General features: G+C 39.7%; 1 protein-coding gene across 1 annotated transcript; it reads left to right on the forward strand.

The window, feature by feature from the left end:
* Positions 1 to 7,812: 7,812 nt before the first annotated feature.
* Positions 7,813 to 10,003, forward strand: LOC101985272 (E3 ubiquitin-protein ligase Topors-like). The gene has a single exon (XM_013351800.1). It carries the CDS (start codon positions 7,985 to 7,987, stop codon positions 10,001 to 10,003), a length of 2,019 nt encoding a protein of 672 aa, XP_013207254.1. The 5' UTR covers positions 7,813 to 7,984.
* Positions 10,004 to 11,843: the final 1,840 nt, after the last annotated feature.

The following is an 11,843-nucleotide window of genomic DNA, read 5'->3' on the forward strand; positions in this document are numbered from 1 at the left end:
ACTGTGGAAATATCCACCTAACAATGTGAGCATCAAGATGTATGCACCACAATGTACTAGAACTGCAAGGAGAAAAGGGGAAATACAGCATTATGGCTGGAGATGCTCATACCACACTTCTGTATCAGTAACTGATAGATCAAGCAGGCCTCTAATCAGTATGAATATGGGTGACTTGAGCTCTACTGTCAATCAACTTGATCTATTTGACAGTCATGGAACAGTCCACCCAACAACGTCTGCTTGCGCATTTTCTCAAGCTCACCTGGAAGACTCACAAAGAAACTTGGTCCTAAGTCAATGAACAAAGCCAGAACGGGACTTCTCTAGCTCCTGGTGATCTGATGAATTGCTTGGTGTGATTTTGCCATCGCTACCTCATGATCTTTCTTAACCTGGTAAATTCTCACTTTTGGTGGCAAGACATCATCCCCTTCTCAGCATCCTCTTCCATTCCATGCTGCACTAGAATTTTGAGATCTTGAGAACTGAGTGAGGGAAAAGAGAAAGGAATAAAATGGAAGGAGGAAAATGATAGGAGGGGGGAAAAAGTGGACATATTTTTTTCTATGTTCATTGATGTGCATATAGATGACTTCTAAAATAAGTTCTATTATTTCATCTGAGCCATTTTATAATCTGCATTTCACAGGCAAAGCCCAGGGAGTAAGAGACTAGCATTAGAAAAACTCACTCATGTCTGCCCTGTATTCCCCTCTAAGTAGCACTGGTGTTGGCTCACAGCCAAGTTGTGAAAAACCCACCTTGTAAACATATTAAACTATTTACTCATATCTGTCATTTAAAGGGACAAGTTTGTTATCAAATAATTTAAATCTAAGTATTCCCATATTATTTGAGTGGATTCATTCATTAAGGAAAACCACTTGTTTACTCTGTGCCAGGCTTATTGCTAAAGTGTTGCCTTTGGTCTACTATAAGATGAGCGAGCTTAGGTCTCCTCTAAATCATGGGTCTGAATCCTATCTTATTCACCTTGAATGTTAACATCACTTGCTGATTCAAAATGCGAGACACCAACCTTCAAGGAGCTTTCCCTTTAACCCTAGTCTGAAATGGAACTTGCCCTGAGTTCTGAATTCTGTCTCCACGGCAAACAAAATAGAGGTTATTCACTATAAACAAATGAATAAGGCAGCTAGGGCTCACTTGGACGGGGGCTCCTTCATTTGCTGAGGAATGCACTATCGATCCTTTTGTTTTTTAAGATGAAGACTCAGTGAGTAAGAAGTATAATGAAATGAGCTGTGTCTACAATACTCTCGATTTTCATCAAATATTGACCTAATTTCTGAAATCAATTTTCACTGACCTCATTCTGGTGTGTCTTCACCATCGCTTTGGTTTATTTTGATGTAGTTGTCTTTTTATTTACTACAATTAGACTTAATTATAATTCTGAATCTGATGATTTACAAATTTTACACATTCTTGATAGACGTTAGGCCTCATCTCTTTCATGACTGCCTTTCCTTAACCTCATTGTTCCTAAAATTCTTAAACCTTCTCATTTTGTTTTCCTTTCAGTTTGTCTTTCTGCCTCTGATGTAGTCTGTGTAGTGGATTCAGACCTCTACTCTACTATGACAACAACTCTATTTAGTTGTACTTATACTGTTTGTTTGATCTATTTAATTTTTTAAATATTTATAATTTGTATTTCTCTTAATCTTATTTGGCTGTGTTTCAAATCCTTCTGGACACACACACAAAATCCTCAAAGCATTTTGAACTCTTTAATTCCATCTAGTTCGTGCATTTTCTGATTTTCTTAGGAACCAAGTTTGTTGTCTATTTTTCCCATAGGCTTATTCTTAAAACAGTCTATTTCTTGTTTGTTGCTGGAGGACTTGTTCCTTGTTTGAGGCAATACTAGGTATTGAAGTTATGGCCTCATACATGCTAACATTTGTTCTACTAATGACCAACATGCCCAACCTTTTTGTACTTTTAATTTTGGGACATAATCTTAGTTAAATTGTCCTGGATAGACTTGAACTCCTCTGTAACCCAGGCAGGCTTTGAATTAATGATTCTCTTGCTTCAGCCTTCCATGTGACAAGGATTGCAGGATGACACCAAGCTTGTTACTGATTTTCAGCTGTGAATTCATTTTTGGGAATTTTTCCAAGAGACTCAAGTTTCTGTCATGTACTCCTAAGAGAACTTGTTTGCCTTTGCCAATTAGAGCCGCTGTAAAATTAAAAATGAAGAGTCCTGTGACCTTTCAGAAATACATTCCTTGAATTTAATCTGCAAATATGTTGACTTATTTCTAGTTTTAAGTTTTCTTGCGGACTCCTCTCGTGGAGATTTTTTTTTAAACTAATTTCTTTTAACATATCAACATTTGGATACACAGACTGAGGAAGGTGTTTTGTATTGGATATTCAACCTCAAACACCACCTATTCTTTGACCCCTGTCATTTTTAGCTGTCAGTTCTGACTATCAGAACGGAAACTCAGGAACACCAGATGTGGGCAATGATCAGTGTTCACGTCCCTCTCTGGATCCCAATATGCTCTTAATTGCTTTACTTCTAAAAATTTTTTAAAATTTCATTTTACATTCCAACCACAGTCTTTCCCCCTGACCCCTTCTCCTGCCCCTTCCCTTGCCTCCCTCCAAGCCCACCCCACATCTACTCCTCCCAATGGATAAGGGCTCCCATGGGGAGTCAACAAAGTCTGGCACAGTAAGTTGGGGCAGGACTAAACTCCTTCACCCTGCATTAAAGCTGAGCATGGCATCCCACCACAATGAATGGATTCCAACAATTTAGTTTATGCACCAGGGATAGATCCTGGTGCTACTGCCAGGGGCCTCTCAGATAGTCTAAGCTTCACCACTGTCTCCTACATATGGAGGGTCTAGTTGGCTCCATGAAGGCTCCACAGGGGTCGGGCTAGATGAGTTTCCATGAGATTGGCTCAGTTTTGTCTGTAGATTTTTCCATCATGATCTTGACTTCACTTGCTCATTCCCTCTTCCCTCTCTTTGACTGAGTTCCTGGAGCTCTGCCTGGTGTTTGGTTGTGGTCTTTGCATCTGGTTCTACCAGTTACTATGATGGTAGTTGGGGTATTCACCAATAGGGATAGGCCAGTTCAGGCACACTCTCCACCTAGGAGTGGAGTCTTAGCTGGGGTCATCCTTGTGAATTCTTGGGAATCCCTAACACCAGGCTTCACCCTTACCCCAAAGTGGCTTCCTCTATCAAGATCTCTCTTTCATTGCTCTCCCACTTCATGCCTCTTCCTCCTCCACCATCTCATTCCCTCATGTTCCCATCTCCCATCTCCTCCCCTTTACCACTCCCCACCCACCCCAGTTTACCCAGGAGATCTCATCTAATCCCCTTTCCCAGAGTGATTCATGTGTCCCTTGCTTCTCTGGAGCTGTGGATTGTAGTGTAGTTATTTTTTGCTTTATGTCTAATACCCATTTCTGAGTGAGTACATATCGTGTTTGTCTTCCTGAGTCTGGGATACCTCATTCAGATTTTTTTTCTAGTTCCAGCCATTTTCCTGCAAGTTTCATAATTTCATTTTATTTATAGCTGAGTAATACTCCGTTGTGTAAATGTACCACATTTTCTTTATTCATTCTTCAGTTGAGGGCCATTTAGGTTGTTTCCAGATTCTGGCTATTATGAATAATGCTGCTATGAACATTGTTGAGCAAGTGTCCTTGAGGTATGATTGTGCATCCTTTGGGTATATGCACAGGAGTGATATCGCTGGGTCTTGATGAAGATTGATTCCCAGGTTTTTTTTTTTTTGAGAGACTGCCATACTGCTTTCCAAAGTGACTGTATAAGTTAGCACTCTGCCAGCAGTAAAATAGTGTTCCCCTGACTCCACACCCCCCACAACATAAGTATTTCTGATCTTATCCTGACAGGTGTAAGATGGTATCTTACCTGTCAGAGTCATTTTGATTTGTATTTCCCTGATGATTGACGATGGTGAGCAATTATTTAAATGTTTTCAGTCATTTGAGATTCTTCTGCTGAAAATTGTCTCTTTAGATCTGTATCCCATTTTTAAAAATTGGATTATTTTGTATTTTGATGTCTATTTTCCCATTTTTAAAAAACTGGATTATTTTGCATTTTGATGTCTATTTTCTTGAGTTCTTTATATATTTTGGAGATCAGCCCTGTGTCAGATGTGGGGCTGGTGGAGATATTTTCCCATGCTGTAGGCTGTCATATAGTCTTATTTACTGTATCCTTTGCCTTACAGAAGCTTTTCACTTTCAAGCAGTCCCATTAATTGATTGTTGCTCTCAGTGTTTGTGCTACTGGTGTTTTATTTAGGAAATAGCCTTCTGTGCCAATGAGTCCAAGGCTAATTCCCACTTTCCCTTCTATCAGATTCAATGTAACTGGATTTATGTTGAGGTCCTTGATCAATTTAGATTTGAGTTTTGTGCATAGCGACAGATATGGATCTATTTGCAATTTTCTACATGTTGACATTCAGGTTTTTTTTATTTTTATTTTTGGTTTTTCGAGACAGGGTTTCTCTGTAGCTTTAGAGTCTGTCCTGGAACTCCCTTGGTAGATCAGGCTGACCTCGAACTCACAGAGATCAGCCTGCCTCTGCCTCCCGAGTGCTGGGATTACAGGCGTGCGCCACCACCGCCCGGCGACATTCAGTTTTGCCAGCACCATTTATTAAAGATGCTTTCTTTTTTCCATTATACCATTTTGGCTTCTTCGTCAAATATCAGGTGTCTGTAGGTATGTAGGTTAATGTCAGGGTCTTCAATTTGATTCCATTGGTCTACATGTCTGTTTTTATGTCAATATCAAGCTGTTTTTATTACTATAGCTCTAGAGATTGAAGTCAGGGATAGTGAGGCCTCTGAAAGTTTTTTTGTTGTACAGAAGTGTTTTGGCTATTCTGGGTTTTTTGTTTTTCCATATGATTATGAGTATTATTTATTCAAGGTCTATGAAGAATTATATTGGGATTTTGATGGGGATTGCATTAAATCTGTAGATGGCTTTTGGTAAGATTGCTATTTTTATTATGTTGACTCTACCTATTCAAGAGCATGGGAGATCTTTCCATTTTCTGACATCTTCAGTTTCTTTTTTTAGAGATTTAAAGTTCTTGTCATAAAGGTCTTTTACTTTTTAAATTAAAGTTACTCCAAGGTATTTTATATTTGTGGCTATTGTAGCGGGTGATATTATTCTGATTTCTTCTCAGCGCATTTATTATTTGTATGTAAGAAGGCTACTGATTTTTTGAGTAAATTTTGTATCCAGCCACATAAGGGAGGTATTTATCAGCTGTAGAAGTTGCTGGGTAGAAATTTTGGGGTCATTTATGAATTTGGAACTGAAGCCATCTGGTCCTGGGCTTTTTTTGGTTTGGGAAACTTTTAATGACTGCTTCTATTTCCTTAGGGGTCTATGTAAATTGTTTATCTGGTCTTTTAGTTTTAGTATATGGAACTTATCCAGATAGTTTCCACTTCTCTTAAATTTTCTAATTTTGTGGATGTACAGATTTATGAAGTATGAACTGATGATTCTCTGGATTTCCTCAGTGTCTGTTGTTATGACCCCCTTTTCATTTCTGATTTTTTTCAATTGAGATATTTTCTGTATGTCTTTTGGCTAGTTTGGATAAAGGTTTGTCTATCTTGTTGACTTTCTCAAAAGGAATTGATTCTTTGTATTGTTCTCTTTGTTTACCCTATTTTGGTGCGGGGTCCTGTCTATTTAGTGTTCTATAAATTTCTTGCACCCCCATAAGCAATTCTTTCTTTAGGTTGGGAAAGCTTTCTTCTATGTCTTTATTAAACATATTTCTCTGCCTTTGAACTGATATTCTTCTTCTATCCCCATTATTCTTGGGTTTCACCTTCTGATGGTGTTCTAGATTTCCTGGATGATTTATCTTATGATTTTGTTTGCTTTAATGTTTTCTTTAACTGATGAATCTATTTCCTATGTTGTATCTTTTATGCCTCAGATTCTCTCTTCCATCTCTTGTATTCTGTTGGCTATACTTGCATCTCTATTTCCTGTTCATTTTCCCACATTTTCTGTTTCCAGAATTTTCTCAATTTGTGTTTTCATTATTACCTCTGTTTCAATTTTCAAGTCTTGAACTGTTTCCTTTGCCTGTTTAATTGCTCATTCTCAGCTTTCTTTAAGAGATTTATTGATTTCTTCCAATTTTTTTTGTTTTTTTCCTCCATTTGTTTAAGGGAATTTTTCATTTCCTCTTTAAGGGTCTCTATCATCTTAATAAAGTTATTTTTAAGTCATTTTCTTATGCTTCCTCTGGGTTGGGATGTTCAGGTCTTTCTGTTGTAGGACTACTGGTTCTGGTGGTGCCATATTGTTCGTTGGGTTGTTGAATGTATCTTATATTGGCATCTACCCATCTTCTCCTCCAATTGGTGCAGTGTCTGTGCCTCTTGGCCTGATTGTTGCAGTCAGTGTCTGTGCTCGGGATCCACTCTTGAACCTATCTAGTGCAGTCAATGTTTGTGTCTCAGGGAGCTGCTCTTGGTCTTCTCTGTGAAGTCACTATCTGTGTCTCTGGAAACCACTGAAGTTTGGGGGGATGGGTGGGTTTGGGGATGGAGTGGGGCTTGTAGATTACTGGGTCCAATGGAGAGGTATTGGAGTAGCCTGTCTGCAGGAGATTTGCCCTTGGGCTGACCTGGATGGTGGAGGAGCCTGGGGTTTTGGCCCAGAGCCTATGGCCTAGAGACTGGACTTGCAAGGATGGGTAGGTTTGGGGACAGAATGAGACTTACAGATGACAAGGTCTGATGTGAAGGTGTTGGGGCACCTTGCTTGCAGGAGGCTTGCCTGCTAACCAGCTAGTGTGGCTTAGGCAGGTCAAGGAGGTGCCAGGAATATTTTCCTGGGGCCTAGAGCCTAGATACTGGCTATTCAGCTGGGAGAATGGTCACCCACCACTTGGTCTGCTCTGTGCAGTTGCAGTCTGTGTCTTAAGAATGTTTTTATATATCATCCACACAGATGTACATATTAGAAGTGTAATTTGTTATTCTTAGTGCAATTTTTTGATTCTAATTGCATCTCATTAATAATGCCCCTAGAATCAAATAATTAGTCTCTAGGAACCCAAACTAGGTTTCATAAGACTGGAGATTCTTCTGCCTCAACCTCCTTAGTTTTAGTATAGTAAGAATGAGCTACTATGCCTGACTGTCCTGGATTAAAAAGTGTTCCATATTCCTGTATTTAATTTAACAACATATGTATTCAACCATCTTCTTGTCTTGGTAGGTGTTAGTCTCCTCACTTCATTTGAACGGATCCCTAATATTAAATACAATAATAATTCACCATTAATTCAACATATCTCTCACTGATGTATACTTATGTAACTTTCAGCTTTTGTCACTGCCATTAAAACTGTCAGTATGTGTTAATTTCTTATGTATCTAGATTAAAACCATGTGGAATTGCCAGGTCAAAGAGCATGATACTTACATTTTAAAAATATTTTTTCAATTTTTTTGAGATTATAATGTAATTACATCATTTTCACTATCCTTTCCTCCCATGTATTACTTTCCCATACTCTCTTCTCAGTTCATGACTTCATTTCCTTTAATGGTTGATAGATATTCTTAAGTAAGTAGATACAGCTTGCTCAGTCTGTATAATGTTACTTGTGTACATATATGTTTGTGGGCTAATGCTGATTTCATTCTATTTGAATTTGCTTTTCAGAGCTTGAAATGCTACTTTGAAAAAAGAAAGAAGTCAATATGCTCATGTGTTCACTGCCTTATAGACACCGAGTTTCCTGCGCATGCTTTTAATAGTCTTAGAAGTAGTGTGTCTCCTAACTGTATTCCTGAATTTATTCCACAGAGAAAGAGGAATTTACACATATATGCCTGGAGTACTTTTAATGACATTTTTCCTGCCAGATGAGAAACTGATTTGAAGCAATGTTTCTTTCCCAACATTCAGTTCAGGAAATAGAATCTGTTCAGCCAATGGCAATAGAGCTCTCCTCGAACTGTGAGTGCCCGAACTGTTTAGGATGTAGTCAGAGTGAGTCTGACTGGAATTCCCTTCTCGGAAAGAGGGAAGATGTTGCATCACTCTCCAGACCAAGTAAGAAATCCTCACTCTCTCCCATCATGAAACGCTTTCTTTCCCAGTCTTCTTCCAACAGCCTGAAGAAGGATAACAAGGAAGACCCTGTGTTTCTCCCTTCAGAGGAGGAAAGTTCTATGGGCTTCTCTCAAAGGCAAAATCTCAGCGAGACCCCAAAGAACACCAAACGGAAAATCAAACCATCGAGAGAGCTGACTCTCCAAGGAGTACTGAAGAAATTGGGAGACCGTGGGAAGTTTCAATCGTACTCCAGGTCCTTGGGACACTCTAAAGACCACGTGATTGTGATGTTCAGACGAGCTTTGTACTATTCTGGAATCTGGGTAAAACATGTCCAAGGCTCTAAATTGGAAAATCACTTTTCAGCGACTTATTTCAAAAGAAATCCCAGTAGCCTCCACCGGTTGATCCCTTGGCTGAAACGAGAACTCACTGCTGTTTACGGAGACTATGGCTACACAGTGAAGAATATTCTAGCTGCCATTCTCCATCACATGACCAAATTCGACCTGGAGAGTGAATCTTTCGCTCACCTACTGGAGCCTTATCTCCTACAGCATACCTGCCACTTTCTGCATGAGTTCATCAGTTTTGTTCATTCGTCTTACGACGTGGAGACCTATGACCGGAGCGCGGTCTACCAGTGTCCTCTTTCAGCGTGGGTGAAAAGCAAGAGCTTTATTTCCGCTCCAGTCTTGTCTTTGCCTGACGATCTCTCCCTCGTGATATCTCAGCAAGGAGCAAAGCAGTCAAAGAACACCCAGGTTCAGTGCAACAAGACTGTGAAGAGACCTCTCTCTGACTTGAAGCAGTTCCCCAGCGGCAGTTTTTCCGTACAAAGCCCTACAACCTCAACGACCCATCAGAAAACAGCAAGCAAAGTCCATACTTGGACCAAAGACGAAGGGGAATTAGATGATTTCAAGGATGTGGTTTGTACGACCAATTTGTTACTGGACTGGGATAATCTCAGGGAAAGTGTCCCAGGCACAGATGTTCAAGAGAAAAAGACAGAAAGCCCGAAGCTGCTCCCCGACCACGTCGAGGACCTGCAGAAGAGTGGAATCGCTTCCCACGCCTGGAGAGCACCGGTGGATTCTAATCGAGTTCCACCAAGAAAGTACAATTTAAAGGAAACAGATGTTCTGAGTCCTGGCCAACAGGTACATTATCAGAAAAAAGAAATAGAAAAAAAGAAAAAGAAGCTTGAAGGACCTTCATCAAAGGCTTTTCAAAGATTGTCTAGAGAAAGAACCCAGATAAACAGCAAATCCAGAGAAAGTGATCTTTCTATGAATTGTGTCTCTGGAAATGTCCCCTTTCCTACTAGAAATGGTAAAATGCCGGTTTCTTTTACAAAAAAGAAGAGAAAGTGCAGCCAGTCTTCTCAATCTATAGAAGTTGGTTCACACCACAGTACAAGAACCCAGATATTATCCAGTTCCAGGACACCCATATCCAAATCCCGGTGTGCCGGGCCCAGAAAGCAATCCATAAGCAGAGATCAGAGTAATCTCTTTTTGAGGGGAAGTTACAAAAGCAAATGCTTCACCCAAAATACACATGGTGAATCATCAAAAGGAAATTTGCACGGCTGTGAATCAGCCTGTAGAATTGTATCTTTGACCCCAGTCCACCAGGGCAAGGTTTGTTTACCTGCTGGGAGGAGACAAAGCTTCACCTCTCTAGGTAACTGTGATTCTCAAACTAGAAGAGAATGTGGCAGTCTCACAGGCCTGCAGACTGAGACATATGTGTCCCCAAGTCATCAGCAGAAGAAGGAAAAGAACCTACTCGGTAAAACTAGGAAAGTCGGGACACTTGGGCTCCTCAAATCCAAATGCTAGTATGAGGGTTCTCAGACTGCAGCAGAGTTCTGTGTTAAATTGGGGGATCTCAATGATCAAAGACCAATGAATTGTCATTCTGAATGTGCAACTTCCAGCAGAAAGTAAATTTTAAAAAGACAGAAATTGAAGACTTCAGAAGTATTCAGACAAGAATGGATCTAAAATAGATAGCAACAGAAGCATAGAAATATTAATTGTTTTGAAAGGCAAATTAGTCTAATTAGACAGGCACCAGGGCTCTTTGAAAGTATGGATATAATCTGAAATATATAAAAACATTAATTTTAGCACTTTGTAACTAGAACAAAATATCTGATAGTTAAATTCAAAGTCTTATTGAAGACATATTAAATTATTCATGTATATAAATAATATTTCTGTCTCCTTTTTTGTAAATGAGTAGAATTCCTTGATATATTTCACTTGGACCCTGCATAATGGCTCAGTGAGTAGAAGCTCTTGATGCCTGGTATCAGTCTCCTAGACACACATGGTAGAAGGAAAAAAACTCCTACAGATCCCCTCTGACCTTCACAATTACATCATGGCTCAAACATGCCCTCTTCCCAACATACCTTCATACACACAGAGAGAGAAAGAGAGTTGTAATTTAATTTTTTTCCTTGTATTTTAGTTTTGGGTTTAACAATGAAGATTGGCTGCCCAGATTTCCCAACACAGCAAAGCTTATATTAATAGTTGGAATATAAGTTTCTTAAGAAAGTTATGCATATTATGTATAGTGCTAAGCATGTGATGTGGGATTCCCCTCTATGCTGTGAATACCACTGGTTAATAAAGAAATTGTCTTAGGCTTGCACAGGGCAGAACAGAGGTAGGTGGGGAAAACTAAATTGAATGCTGGGGGAAAGGAGGCGGAGTTGGGAGAAGCCATGTAGCCACCAGAAACAGACATGCCAGAACCTTGCCGGTAAACCACAGCCACGTGGCAATACACAGATCAATAGAAATGGGTTAAATTAAGATGTAAGAGTTAGCCAATTAGAAGCTAGAACTAATGGTCCAAGCAGTGATTTAATGAATACAGTTTCTGTGTGGTTCCTTTGGGGTTGAGCAGCAGGAACAAACACAGAGCATGTGTGAGTGTATGTGCACCTGTGTGTCTTTCTCTCTGTGTTGTATTTCAGAACTAGTAGAATTTCATGTGCCTAGAAAATATGACAAGACCACTCTCTAAATACTTGTCTATATATCTAGGGTCACTCTGTAGTCACCAGCATTTCAAATCCATTTTAAAAAGTAGTTAAAATAAACATCTCTAAGATTTTGTTTTTTACAGCCTTCCCCACAAATCCTGAAATGTAGCTATTTTAAGTCATGTGTTTAAGTAATTCTGATTTCTCACTCACAGACACCTGGTCCAGTGACAGTGAGTTCACTTCAGAGAAAGTATTTTTCCCGTAGCCATGGGATTTATGAGACCAGTGGTGACTGGGAGCCTGTATGTCTCAAGAGTATTCAGACTATTTTGAAAAAAAAGTCCTGTTGGCAGTAAAGATTGGACACTGCCTGGAGCCGAGTTCATGAGTTTGTGAAGAATGCAGGTTTGAAGTGAAGGGGAAGAAAGTGAGCAGAGAGAAAAGCTGGATACGTCAGAGAAGAGGGCATTGGAAGCAGGACCTGGGTCTTTTGAACTGGCTTTCAACTGCTTTTTTTTTTCTTTTTTCTTTTTTTTCTGAAGCTGAGGACCGAACCCAGGGCCTTGTGCTTGCTAGGCAAGCGCTCTACCACTGAGCTAAATCCCCAACCCCTCAACTGCTTTTCAATTTGAAGTTTTCACTGAGTTTTGTTTAGTCAGTGTGTCGCATCTCTGAAT

Source organism: Microtus ochrogaster, linkage group LG5, assembly GCF_000317375.1.
Source record: "Microtus ochrogaster isolate Prairie Vole_2 linkage group LG5, MicOch1.0, whole genome shotgun sequence".
NCBI lineage: Eukaryota > Metazoa > Chordata > Mammalia > Rodentia > Cricetidae > Microtus > Microtus ochrogaster.